The sequence below is a fragment of the Cervus canadensis genome, chromosome X, assembly GCF_019320065.1.
Source record: "Cervus canadensis isolate Bull #8, Minnesota chromosome X, ASM1932006v1, whole genome shotgun sequence".
Classification (NCBI taxonomy): domain Eukaryota; kingdom Metazoa; phylum Chordata; class Mammalia; order Artiodactyla; family Cervidae; genus Cervus; species Cervus canadensis.
In genome coordinates this window covers 75,426,518-75,441,732 of record NC_057419.1, presented here as the reverse complement: position 1 = coordinate 75,441,732, position 15,215 = coordinate 75,426,518, and the positions used below count along the sequence as shown (strand labels likewise).

The window sequence follows — 15,215 nt, the reverse complement described above, 5'->3', positions numbered from 1 at the left end:
AACAAAGGTCCATCTGGCCAGGGCTATGGTTTTTCCAGTGGTCATGTATGGATGTGAGAGTTGGACTGTGAAGAAAGCTGAGTGCCAAAAAATTGATGCCTTTGAACTGTGGTGTTGGAGAAGACTCTTGAGAGTCCCTTGGACTGCAAAGAGATCCAAACAGTCCATCCTAAAGGAGATCAGTCCTGGGTGTTCATTGGAGGGACTGATGCTGAGGTTGAAACTCCAGTACTTTGGCCACCTCATGCGAAGAGTTGACTCATTGGAAAAGACCCTGATGCTGGGAGGGACTGGGGGCAGGAGGAGAAGGAGATGACAGAGGATGAGATGGCTGGATGATATCACCGACTCGATGGGCATGAGTTTGAGTAAACTCCGAGAGTTGGTGATAGACAGGGAGGACTGGCGTGCTGTGATTCATGGGGACGCAAAGAGTTGGACATGACTGAGCAACTGAACTGAATTGAACTGATGAGAAAACAGACACCAGAAGCAGAAGAACTACAGTCCTGCACTCTGTGGAGCAAAAGTCACAACTGAAGTGAGTTAAACAAAATGAAACAGCAATAGATTATGTCCCAGATGAAAGAACACAATAAAAACCCAGAAATCAACCAAGTGAAGTGAAGATAGGCAACATTCTGGAAAAAGAATTCATAAAAATGATAGAGAAGATGATCCTGGATCTCAAAGAAAGGAGGCAAGGATTGGGAAGATGTTAAAAATGCTCAAAGACCCAGAAGAACTAAAGAATAAACAAACAGAGATGATCAATACAATAATTGAAATGAAAAATACTCTAGATGGAATCAATAACAGAATAACTAAGTCAGAAGAACAGATAAGTAACCTGGAAGACAGAATGGTAGAAATTATTGCCATGAAACAGAATAAAGAAAAAAGAATGAAAATAAATTAAGACAGTCTAAGACACCTCTGGGACAACATTACACACAACAACATTCACATTATAAGGGTCCAAGGAGAAGGGAGGGAGAAGGACCTGAGAAAATGTCTGAAGAGATAATAGCTGAAAACATGCCTAACATGAGAAAGAAGCAATCACCTAAGTCCAAGAAGTACAGAGTTCCAAGTAGGATAAATCCAAGGAGGAACATGACAAGATATACAATAATCAAATTGACAAAAATTAAAGACAAAGAAAAAATATTAAAAGCAACAAGGGAGAAACAAAAAATAACATACAAGGGAACACCAATATGGTTATGAGCTGATTTCTCAATAGAAATTCTACAGACCAGAAAGGAGTGGCAAGATACATTTAAAGTGATGAAATGGAAGAATCTACAACCAAGAATACTGTACCCAGCAAGGCTATCATTCAGATTTGATGGAGAAATAAAAAACTTTTCAAAGAGCAAAAGCTAAGAGAATTCAGTACTACCAGACCAGTTTTTTAACAAATACTAAAGGAACTCCTCTTGGTGGAGAAGAGACCAGCACCTTAAAAAACCTTGTACAGATATAGACTGCTATATCAAAACCTCATGGCAACAGCAAACCCCAAAACTACAATAGATACACACATATAAAAGAAAAGGCAACCCAAGCACAACACAAAAATGGCCATCAAACAAAAAGAGAAAAGAATAAAAGAGGAGATGAAAAAGACCACAAAAACAAACCCAAAACAGTTAAGAAAATCACAGCAAGAAGATACATACTAGTAATTACCTTAAAAGTAAATAGATTAAATGCTCCAACCAAAAGACAGAGACCAGCTGAATCAATACAAAAACAAGACCTGTATATATGCTGTCTACATGAGACAGACCTACCTCAGCTCTAGGGACACATACAGACTGAAAGTGAGGGGACAGAAGAAGGTATTCCATGCAAATGGAAATCAAAAGAAAGCTGGAGTAGCAATACTCATAGCAGACAAAATATACTTTAAAATGACTATTATAAAAGACAAAGAAGGACATTACATAATGATCAATGGATCAATCCGAGAAGAAGATATACGAGTTGAAAAAATATATGCACTCAACATAGGAGTACCTCAATGTATACAGCAAATACTAACAGTCATAAAGAGAGAAACTGACAGCAATACAATGATAGTAAGGGACTTTAACACACCACTTTTATCAATGGGCAAATGATCCAGACAGAAAATAACTAAGGAAATGCAGGCCTTAAATGACACATAAGACTAGATAGACTTAACTGATACTTAGAGAACATTCAATCTAGAAGCAGCAGAATACACATTCTTCTCAAGTACACAGGGAACATTCTCCAAGACTGACTACATGCTGGGCCACAAAGTGAGCCTTGGTAACTTTAAGAAAACTGCAAGAATATCAAGCATATTTTCTGACCAAAACACTATCAGATTAAAAATAAACTATAAGAAAAAACCTGTAAAAAATCACAAACACCTGAAGGCTAAACAATATGCTACTAAATAATCAATGGATCACCAAAGAAATCAAAGAGGAAATCAAAAAACACCAAGAGACAAATGAAAATGAAACCACAACAATCCGAAACCTGTAAGATGCAATAAAAGCATTTCTGAGAGGGAAATTTATATGACTAAGAGCTCACCTCAAGAAACAAGAAAAATCTCAAATTAATAACCTAACCTTACAACTAAAGCAAGTAGAGAAAGAACAAACAAAACCTGTCAGTAGAAGGAAAGAACTCATAAGTTTAGAACAGAAATAAATGAAACAGAGACAATGAAAACAATAGGAAAGATCAATGAAACTAAGAGCTGGTTCTATGAAAAGATAAACAAAATTGTTAGTCCCTTACCAGGATCATCAAGAAAAAAAGGGGGAGGATTCAAATCAATAAAATTAGAAATGAAAAAAGAGAAGTTACAACTGACACCACAGAATTACAAAGGATCATAAGAGACTACTACAAATAACTGTATGCTGATAAACTAGACAACCTGGAAGAAAAGGATAAATACTTTTGACAAAATTGAAAACCCGCTTATGATAAAAACTCTCAAGAAAGTGGGCAAAGAGGGAATATATCTCAACATACTAAAGGCCATCTACAACAAACCTACAACTAACATTATACAACTGAACCTACAACTAACATCATACTCAATGATGAAAAGCTGAAAGCATTTTCTCAAAGATCATAACAACACAAGGATGTCCACTTTCAGCACTTTTACTCAACATAGTTTTGGAAGTACTAGGTAATGCAATCAGAGAAGAGAAAGAAAGAAAAGGAATCCAAATTGAAAAGAAGTAATAACAGTCATTATGTACAGATGACATGATACTATATATAGAAAATCCTAAAGACACTGTGAGAAAACTGTTAGAACTCATCAATGAAATTGGTAAAGTTGCAGTTTACAACAGAAATCTGTGGCATTTCTACACATTAACAATGAAAGATCAGAAAGAGAAATTAAGGAAACAAACCCATTTAGCATTGAAACAAAAATAATAAAATACCTAGGAATAAACCTACCTAAGGAGACAAAAGACCTGTACTTCTAAAACTATAAGATGCTAATAGAAGAAATAGAAGATAACACAAACAGACGGAAAGATAAACCATGTTCTTGGACTGGAAGAATCAATACTGTGAAAATGACTATACTTCCTAAGGCAATCTACAGATTCAATGCAATCCCTAAGAAATTACCAATGGCATTTTTCACAGAACTAGAACAAAAAAAAATCTTAAAATTTATATGGAGACACAAAAGACCTTGAATAGCCAAAGGAATCCTGAGTGGTGGTGGGAGGACCTTGAGGAATCAGGCTCCCTGGCTTCAGACTATACTATAAAGCTATAGTCACCAACACAATATGGCACTAGAACAAAAACAGACATATAACTCAACAGAGTCAGATTGAAATGCCAGAGATAAACCCACACACCTACAATCAATTAATCTATGATAAAAGGAAGGAGCCAAGATTATACAATGGAGGAAAGACAGGTTCATCAACAAATGATGCTGGGTAAGCTGGAAAGCTATATGCAAAAAATGAAATTAGAACTTTCTTTAACACCATACACAAAAATAAGCTCAAAATGGATAAAACATAAGCAGGACACTCTGACATAAATTGAAGCAATATATTTTTCAATCCATCCCCAGAGCAATGAAAGTAAAAACAAAAATAAACAAATGGGGCCTAATTAAATTCAAAAGCTTTTAAACAGAAAAGGAAACCATAAACAAAACAAAAAGACAACCCACAGATTGGGAGAAAATATTTGCAAATGACATGACTGATACCAGATTTGTCTCCAAAACTTATGAACAGCTCATGGAGCTTAGCCTCATGGAAACAAACAACACAAACAAAAAATGGGCATAATACCTAAATAGATGTTTTTTCCAAAGAAGACACACAGATGATCAAGAGGCATATGAAAAGATGTTCAACATTGCTATTTATTAAAGAAAGGCAAATCAAAACCACAATGAGTACCAACTCACACCAGCCAGAAGGGCAATCAACAAAAAATCTACAAAGAGTAAATGTTGCAAAGGGTGTGGAGAGAAGGGAATCCTCATACACTGTTGGTGGGAATGTAAATTAGTACGGCCATTATGGAGAATAGTATGGAGGTTCCTTCCAAAACTAAAAATTGAGTACCATATGACCCTGAAATCCCACTGCTGACCATATATCCAGACTAAAACATGACCCAAAAGGATACGTGCATGCCAACGTTCATTGCAGTACTGTCTACAATAACCAAGACATGGAAGCAACCTAAAGGCCCATTAACAGAAGAATGGATTAAAGAATGAAATAATGCCATTTGCAGCAACATGGATGGACCTAGAACTTTTCATACTGAGTGAAGTAAGTCAAACAGAGAAAGAGAAATATCAGATGATATTGCTTATGAGCAGAATCTAAAAAGAAATGACACAAATGAATTTATAGACTCACAGACTTAGAGAAGGAATTTATGGTTACCTGGACAGAAAGGCTCCTCTGTCCACAGGATTTCCCAGGTAAGAATAATGGAGTGGTTTCCATTCCATTCTCCAGGAGATCTTCCCAACACAGGGATTGAATCCATGTCTCTTACATCTCCTCCTGCACTGGCAGGAAGGTTCTTTACCAGCTGAGTCACCAGGGAAAAGGTGGGGGAAAGGGACAGTTTGGGAGTTTGGGACTGAGATAAACACACTGCCATACTTAAAGTAGATAACCAACAAGGACCTACTGTATAGCACAGGGAACTCTTCTCAGTATTATGTTAACAACCTAAATGAGAAAAGAATAGACATATATGTGTGTATGTATATAGATATATAGATATACATATGGATATAGAGATACACATATACAAATACCTGTTAAAAGAAGAGAAGCTAAAGGCAAAGGAGAAAAGGAAAGATATAGGCATTTGAATGCAGAGTTCCAAAGAATAGCAAGGAGAGATATGAAAGCTTTCCCCAGTGATCAACACAAAGAAATAGAAGAAAACAATAGAATGGGAAAGACTAAAGATCTCTTCAAGAAAATCAGAGATCCCAAGGGAACATTTCATGCAAAGATGGGCACAAAAAGGACAGAAATGGTATGGACCTAACAAAAGCAGAAGATATTAAGAACAGGTGGCAAGAATACACAGAAGAACTATACTAAAAAGATATTCATGACCCAGATAATCACAATGGGGTGATCACTCAACTAGAGTCAGACATCCTGGAAGGCAAAGTCAAGCAGGCCTTAGGAAGCATCACTACGAACAAAGCTAATGGTTGTGACAGAATTCCAGTTGAGCTATTTCAAGTCTTAAAAGATGATGCACCAAAACTGCGGCACTCGATATACCAGCAAATTTGGAAAACTGAGCACTAGCCACAGGACTGGAAAAGGTCAGTTTTCATTCCAATCCCAAAGAAAGGCAATGCCAAAGAATGCTCAAACCACTGCACAATTGCACTGATCTCACACGCTAGCAAAGTAATGCTCAAAATTCTCCAAGCCAGGCTTCAACAGTACGTTGAACCGTGAACTTCCAGATGTTTAAGCTGCATTTAGAAAAGGCAGAGGAACCAGAGATCAAATTGCCAACATGTGATGGATCATCGAAAAAGCAAGAGAGTTCCAGAAAAACATCTACTTCTGCTTTATTGACTATGCCAAAGCCTTGCACTGTGAGGATCCCAACAAAATGTGGAAAATTCTTCAAGGGATGGGAATAACAGACCACCTGACCTGCCTCTTGAGAAATCTGTATGCAACAGTTAGAACTGGACATGGAACCAACAGACTGGTTCCAAATCGAGAAACAAGTACGACATGGCTATATATTGCCATCCTTCTTATTTAACTTATATACAGAGTACATCATGAGAAATGTTGGGCTGGATGAAGCACAAGCTGGAATCAAGATTCCTGGGAGAAATATCAATACCCTCAGATGCAGATGACACCACCCTTCTGGCAAAAAAAGTGAAGAAGAACTAAAAAGTCTCTTAAAAAAATAAATAAAATAAAATTTAAAAAAAATTAAAAAAAAAGCCTCTTGATGAAAGTGAAAGAGAAGAGTGAAAAAGTTGGCTTCAAACTCAACGTTCAGAAAACTAAGATCATGGCATCTGGTCCCATCTCTTCACGGCAAATAGATGGGTAAACAGTGGAGACAGTGACAGACTGGATTTCTAGGGGCTCCAAAATCACTGCAGATGGTGACTGCAGCTATGAAATCAAAAGACGCTTTCTCCTTGAAAGAAAAGTTATGACCAACCTAGACATCATATTAAAAAGCAGAGACATTACTTTACCAACAAAGGTCCATGTAGTCAAAGCTATGGTTTTTCCAGTAGTCATGTATGGATGTGAGAGTTGGACTATAAAGAAAGCTTAGTGCTGAAGAATTGATGCTTTTGAACTGTAGTGTTGGAGAAGACTCTTGAGAGTTCCGTGGACTGCAAGGAGATCCAACCAGTCCATCCTAAAGGATATCAGTCCTGAATATTCATTGGAAGGACTGATGCTGAAGCTGAAACTCCAATATTTTGGCCACCTGATGCGAAGAACCAACTCATTTGAAAAGACCGTGATGCTGGGAAAGATTGAAGGTGGGAGGAGAAGGGGACAGCAGAAGATGAGATGGTTGGATGGCATCCCCGACTCAATGGACATGGGTTTGAGTAAATTCCGGGAGTTGGTGATAGACAGGGGGGCCTGGTGTGCTGTAGTCCATGGGGTCGCAAAGAGTAGGACATGACTGAGCGACTGAACTAAACTGAAACATCTATATGTATATCTATATATATATGTAACTGATTCACTACACTGTACAGCTAAAACTATCAAAACATTGTTAATCTGCTATATTCTAATATAAAATAAAAAGTTAAAAAAGATTCAGAGACTAAAAATATTGCTGACTTTGTGCTAATAAAATCAACAAATGTCTAATCATCACCTTTGGAAATTACTAAAATACTGGTAGTGTTAAAAATATGTATTTTATTTGAGGGAATAATAAGCATTCCATACAAACTTTAAGAGAAATGCAAATCAAAACCACAATGAGGTATCATCTTACACTAGTGAATGGCCATCATCAAAAGTTCTACAAACAATAAATGCGGGAGAGGGTGTGGAGAAAAGGGAACCCTCTAAAACTGCTGTTAGGAATGCAAACTGGTACAGTTACTATGGAGAACAGTGTCGATATTCCTTAAAAAACTGGGGATAGAATTGCCATACAACCCATCAATCCCACTGATGGGCATACACTCCAAGGAAACCATCACTGAAAGAGACACATGTACTCCAGTGTTCATTGCAGCACTATTTACAATAGCTAGGACACGGAAGCAACCAAGATGTCCATCAGCCAATGAATGGATAAGGAAGTTGTGATACATATACACAATGGAATATTACTCAGCTACAAAAAAGAATACACTTAAGTGAGTTCTAATTAGGTGGATGAACCTAGAGCCTATTATACAGAGTGAAGTAAGTCAGAAAGAGAAAGAAAATACTGTATATTAATGCATATATATAGAATCTAGAAGGATGCTACCGACGATCCTATGCACAGGGCAACAAAGGAGACACAGGTGCAAAGAACAGACTTTTGGACTCAGTGGGAAAAGGAGAGGGTGGGATGATTTGAGAGAATAGCATTGAAACATATACATTACCATATGTAAAATAGACGACCAGTGCGAGTTTGATACATGAACCAAGGTACCCAAAGCCCGTGCTCTGGGACAACCTAGAGGGATAGGGTGGGAGGGATGTGGGAGGATAGGGTGACACATGTATACCTATGACCAATTCATGTTGATGTTTGGCAAAAACCATCACAATATTGTAAAGTAATTATCCTCCAGTTAAAATAAATGATTTTTTTAAAAATGAATATAATGGTTCAAAGCTACCAAATATGACCATGCCTATTTTGACAACATAAAAAATTAACTCATGTTAGTCATCTTCTAAAGAAGAATCCTAACATATTTTTTCTAACCTGGATCATGTTTGGAGAAGTATGGGACTAGGTGGTGACATATGATATCAGATATCTTTTACTAGTGACCTATTACTGAATACTTACCAAATGTAAAGGCTATCTTGAGAAATGGAACAATTCTTCATAACAAATCTAGATATATTAAAACTACATTAACTATAATTCAGCTTTGCTAATCATATGCTAGATATACAGAGTATGGGAAGCATTTTATTTAATTTTGCTTGTTTTAATTGAAGAAATCTAATAACCATGAAAGTCTACAGCTACCATAAATGAGATGGAGCAGACTGGCTATCTAAATTAGCTAAATACAAAACAGCATCACGCCACATAGGCAATAATATATAAAGCTCAAATTTGAAGAATACTGTTTAAAGAATCTATACATCATAGAGCAGTCTCTATAACCCACCATCATTTTTTTTTCATGTCTGACTCATTTTTTTTTCATTTATTTTTATTAGTTGGAGGCTAATTACTTTACAGTATTGTAGTGGTTTTTGCCATACATTGACATGAACCCATCATCATTTTTTTTTTAAAGCCAATCAGAAAAAGACACAGCTGCCAGAATCACATTGGAATAGGCAACCACAAACCCCCCACTAAAACATTCCTATATATGAAAACATTAAAAAGAGGGATGATATATTTATAGTTAGTGTTTCTTATCACCCATATCATTTGTCACAAAACAAATATCTAAACATCACACAGCAAAAAATACATAATGTTTTAAATCCAGGAAACTTAGGCCACAAATTAAATCAAATCCTTGAAAGTGATTCTAGGTGCTTTATTCACCAAAATTTTAGATTCCCCTTTCTAGCCATTGAAGTTGATTGCCTAATATAAATGGCATTAGAATCCAACACTATATTTTTACTGTCTTTCCATTAAAACTATATGTCTTGCCTCATGTTTTAAAAATAATTTTATTAGAGTACAGTTGACTTACAGTGTTGTGTTAGTTTCTGCTCTACAGCAAAGTAAATCAGCTATACATGTACATATATCCACTCTTTTTTAGATTCCGTTCCCACATAGGTCATTACAGAGTACTGAGTAGAGTTCTCTAGTAGGTTCTTGTTAGTTATCTACCTTATATATATGAGTGTGGATATGTCAAACCCAATCTCCCAATTTATCCCTCCCCACTCTTTCCCCTTTGGAAACCATAAGTTTGTTTTCTACATCTATGACTCTATTTCTGTTTTATAAGTAAGTTCATTTGTACCATCAGTTTTAATTAAAATTAGTATTTAACTATAACCCTGTGTATATGTCTATGTGTTTACATTGGCTACACATGTGCACATGCATACATACATACACACACATACAAACATTCTCCTCCTGTGGTGTGGGGCATGGCATTTTCCTGCTAATTTATTAATACTAAAATACACCCGTCCCCATTACCTTTGTATTTCCTTACACTCTTTTATAAACTAGCAACATAAATATTACTATGCCTTAGCCCATATGATCTGTAGATACAGCTTTAGATGATTTTGATATAAGTTTACATTTAATTGTACTCAAAATTAACATAAGTTATTATGTAAATTACAAAAGCTAAAATGATAACATTTTACCTCCCACCTTGTTAATCAGAACTGATATTATTGTTACATCATCAGTATCTGCAGAGAAAGTTGATTTTTACATAGAACATTTCAAAAGAGAGTGTTGGACAAACCCAGTTTAAATCTCTCTGCTGGTTTCTATCTGAGAAAAATTCACTTTAACCAGTTTCAGAGGGATAAAAGACATGAAAGATGATTTTATCCACAACTAAAAAAAAAAAAAAGAACACTGTTTTCCTTATTTTCCACTTCTTTGCATCTGCACAATGCACAATTGACCTAATATGAGGCACACTGGGTCATTAAGTCTTGATTCTGCTACCTGTTAGTCTTATGGCCTGATATAAATCACAGTAACTTCTACAGGTCTCAGTAGACTTATCTATACAATGAAGGTATTATAGAATACAATGTCTGAGTCTCCTTCCAGGTTTAAAAAAACTACAATTCTATGACATAAAGCACAGAAATGACAATCAAAATATCAACATCCATGGGGATATCTAGTCAAAAAGTGTAAATGGAAGTGTTAGTTGCTCAGTCATATCCAACTCAAATGTGACTCCATGGACTGTAGCCCTCTAGGCTCCTCTGTCCCTGGGATTCTCTAGGCAAGAATACTGGAGTGGGTAGCCATTCCCTTCTCCAGGGGATCTTCCTGACCCAGGGATTGAACCCAGGTCTCCTGCATGCAGGCAAAATTTTTACTGTCTGAGCCACCAGGGAAGCCTACTTAAGTCAGACCTTCCCTAAAATCTTAAGAACACTCTTCTATGTAATGAGATCTTGTAAAATGAGAGACTAGGATTACAGTCCTTGCATAGAATGGCCTAATGTTAAATAGTTAAGCAGTCTTTTAAAATAGTTAGAAATTTCTGAAATAATTTACATGCAATTCTTTTTGAAAACCAGGTACTAGATTTCAACTGAACTCAGGTTATCCTTTTAGTTAAATATTTTCATGTTAGATCTCCTTTCTACCCTATAGTTAGACAGTCTTATTTAATTCAGAGGACTCTGAATTTTAATCCAGTTACTCAGATATTGGCAATAAATATTTCATCTGCTAAACTTAAAATGGGTAAATTTCGTGGCATGTAAATTATGCTCCAATAAAGTTGTTTAATAAAATTTATGGATAAGAATTTCTACCAAAAAAATCTGTCCTATACTTTGAAGTACTGCTATTTTATTAAGAATTAGATTTGCTTATTGACTTACCTAAATACATTTCTTTAATTGACATAAGATTGTCTCCTTTCATACTATTCTTTGCCCTTATATTTGAAAAATGTAGCTTAATAATGTGAGTACTTACTTGGCAAGAATCTGCTTCTCCCTCTTCCATTGGCTCATCAACCATTTTAAGACCATTCACCTGAAAAATATTGTTCAAAACTGAAGTTCAAGAGTACTAGAACAAGAGTAGTAACTAAGAAAAAAATACAACCTTAGGCTGCCCTTCACAATTTAACAAGACCCACACTTAATGAAACACAAAAGGACAAAGAACACATAGAAAGTACTTAGGAAAGGAACATTTTTAATATGATTTCTGGGTTATCTTTAAGAATCCTTGAATTTCAGAGCTGTGTATTTCATTTCATATTGTTCAGAGCTTTGTTATGATTAATGAATATATACTAAACATATGACCTATATACTTTCATTAGGACTGTCCCAAATCAAATATTTATAAGACAGGAAAAATGCCTCAGAGGAAATTTATTGTGAGGATATAGTCTAAGTAAATAAGGATGGGAAGGGTATCATATAATTACACTGTTATGAATTCCTTTCCTTTCAATCAGTTCAACTAAATATTGAATTACTCTACAGAAGAAATAATAAAGTATAGGAGAAAAATATAAATGGCCATGGAAACAAAATTATTTCAACATACAAAGCTCAGTGAGTAATAATACTCTTCAAGCAATACCTCAGAAAGGAGTAAGCGTGGAGAACTTAGATTAAGGGTCTGCAAGCTGTAGTCCATGGTCCAAACTGGCCCACTGTTTTTATAAATAACAGTTTACTGGAACACAGAGACATCCATTTGTTTCCATATTACCTATGGCTGCTTTCTCACTTCAACAGAAGTATTGAACAGTTCACAGAGAACCTATGCCTGTGAAGCCTAAAATATGTACTATTTGGCCCTTTACAGAAAAAGTCTGTCAACCACCAATCTCTTAAATAAGATATTGGAAAATTAAGCAACAGCAAGATGGCCTAAAAATTAAAATTTACCATTGTCTATTTATAAGAGTCCTCAGTTTGTTGGCTTTTTTTTTTTAATTATAAAGAGAAGAAAGTAAACTAAACTAAATAGAGCTTCTGGTGACAGCCAAGATGGAATAAGACTATCTCTCCTCTGATTATTAACTAAAAACTCTGGACAAAACATAAAAAGCAACTACCTGAGGCCTTCAAAAACTAAATAAGAGCAAGCAGATTAGAGGGGGAAATCAAAATTTGAATAATAACTAGTACTCCAGTGAGTTTCTTGGGTTTATTTTCTACCTTTATCTCTTGATTATGACTCAAGGATAGACTGAGTCATGGAACTACATGAAGAAAATTTCAAGAGGACAAGAAAAAGACATACTTTTCAGCTGGTGAGCATAAAGAAAATGTCAACTTTATTTCCCCACTTTTGTTGTTCTTTTTTGATTATCATTCTTGTTCCAAGGCAAGCATCATTCATGAGAAAACCTCTGTCTCTGATCAGAGGAACCAGAAAAAGAGGTTCCTATAAGAACATTATAGGGGGTAATACCTGTTGTTTTTCTTCACGCTCTCCTTCATTTCACCCCAACAGTGCAAAGCTACGTAACAGCATGAAAGGCTAAGACTGAGATAAACTCAAATTTCTGGTCAGAGGAACAAGAAAAAAAGGTCCTTGCCAATTGGAGAATCCATAAAAGAAATCACAGAGATGATAGAATGGGAAAAGGAAATTCCTTAATACTGTGTATGAACAGACACAAGTCCTGGACTCAACAACAAACTGCATGTACGTGGAAAAAAATCAGAGAAGTCTAACAAAGGCTTTGAAAACTGAACTCCTCAAGCCTCAGACTAAACCACTGAGCACTGCATGGCACATGCCAACTTGCTGACCCACTCTGAAAACATATTTAACACAGGAACCATTGGCCAGAGAGGGTGAGATAGAATTTGGGAGTCTGAATCTAACCACACCAAATGCTGAAATGATCAAAAGTAACAGGTGTCAATTCCAGGATAACACCAATGTGGAAATATCTGACAAGCACTTTAAGTAGCAATTATAATTATGTTCTTTGGGGTAAAAATAAACACACCTGAATGGGAAGGTTAAAAGTTATAGGCAGAGAAAAAGAAACTACAAAATAATCAAACGTAAAAAAAAACTTTAGAACAAAAATATTATAATGTGTGAGTTCAGTTCAGTTCAGTTTAGTATCTCAGTCATGTCCAACTCTTTGCAGCCCCCAAGGACTGCAGGACGCCAGGCCTCCCTATCCATGACCAACTCCTGAAGCTTAATCAAACTCAAGTCCATCAAGTCCGTGATGCCAACCACCGTCTCAACCTCTGTCGTCCCCTTTTCCACCTTCAACCTTTCCTAGCATCAGGGTCTTCTAAAATGAGTTCTTCGCATCAGGTGGCAAAAGTATTGGTGTTTCAGCTTCACCATGAGTCCTTCCAATGAATATTCAGGACTGATTTCCTTTAGGATGGACAGACTGGATCTCCTTGCAGTCCAAGAGACTCTCAAAAATCCTCTCCAACACCACAGTTCAAAAGGATCATTTCTTCAGTACTCAGCTTTCTTTTTTTTTTCCATTTATTTTTATTAGTTGGAGGTTAATTACTTTACAATATTGTACTGGTTTTTGCCACTACATGCCATGACATGAATCAGCCATGGATTTACATGTGTTCCCCATCCCAATCCCCCCTCCCACCTCCCTCTCCATCCCATCCCTCTGGGTCTTCCCAGTGAACCAGCCCTGAGCATGCTCAATTCCAGAAAAATAAATGACCCAATCAAAAAATGGGCCAAAGATCTAAACAGATATTTCTCCAAAGAAGACATACAGATGGCTAACAAACACATGAAAAGATGTTCAACATCACTCATTATCAGAGAAATGCAAATCAAAACCTCAATGAAGTACCATTACACACCAGTCAGAATGGCTGCTATCCAAAAATCTACAAGCAATAAATCCTGGAGAGGGTGTGGAGAATAGGGAACCATCTTACACTGTTGGTGGGATTGCAAACTAATTCAGCTTTGTTTATACGCCAACATTCACATCCATACATGACCACTGGAAAAACTATAGCTTTGACTAGATGAACCTTTGTTGGCAAAGTAATGTCTCTGTTTTTTTTTTTAATATGCTGTCTATTTTGTTCATAACTTTTTTTTCAAGGGGCAAGTGTCTTTTCATTTCAAGGCTGCCGTCACCATCTGCAGTGACTTGGGAACCTATGAAAATAAAGTCTGCCACTGTTTCCCCAGCTATTTGCGATGAAGTGATGGGACCAGATGCCATGATCTTAGTTTTCTGAATGTTGAGCTTTAAGCCAACTTTTTCACTCTCCTCTTTCATTTTCATCAAGAGGCTCTTTAGTTCTTTTTCTTCACTTTCTGCCATAAGGATGGTGTCATCTGCATATCTGAGGTTACTGATTATTTCTCCTGGCAATCGTGATTCCAGCTTGTGCTTCATCCATCCCAGCATTTCTCATAATGTAAAAAGTTAGCTTAAAGCTCAACATTCAGAAAACTAAGATGATGGCATCCAGTCCCATCACCTCATGGGAAATAGATGGGGAGACAGTGGAAACAGTGTCAGACATTATTTTTGGGGGCTCAAAAATCATGGCAGATGGTGACTGCAGCCATGAAATTAAAAGATGATTACTCCTTGGAAGGAAAGTTATGACCAACCTAGACAGCATATTAAAAAGCAGAGACATTACTTTGCCAACAAAGGTCTGTCTGGTCAAGGCTATGGTTTTTCCAGTGGCCATGTATGGATGTGAGAGTTGGACTGTGAAGAAAGCTGAGCGCCAAAACATTGATGCTTTTGAACTGTGCTGTTGGAGAAGACTCTTGAGAGTCCCTTGGACTGCAAGGAGATCCAA

At 36.5% G+C, this 15,215-nt stretch overlaps 1 protein-coding gene across 8 annotated transcripts in view; it reads right to left on the bottom strand.

Moving 5' to 3' along the window:
- The window catches only part of RPS6KA6 (ribosomal protein S6 kinase A6), a 249,824-nt gene that overhangs the window by 119,564 nt on the left and 115,045 nt on the right, over positions 1–15,215 (bottom strand). For all 8 annotated transcript variants that reach the window (XM_043459430.1, XM_043459424.1, XM_043459425.1 and 5 more), the window contains one exon: positions 11,389–11,448. In XM_043459430.1, the coding sequence (XP_043315365.1) occupies positions 11,389–11,448 (60 nt within the window). The remainder of the gene's footprint in view (positions 1–11,388; positions 11,449–15,215) is intronic.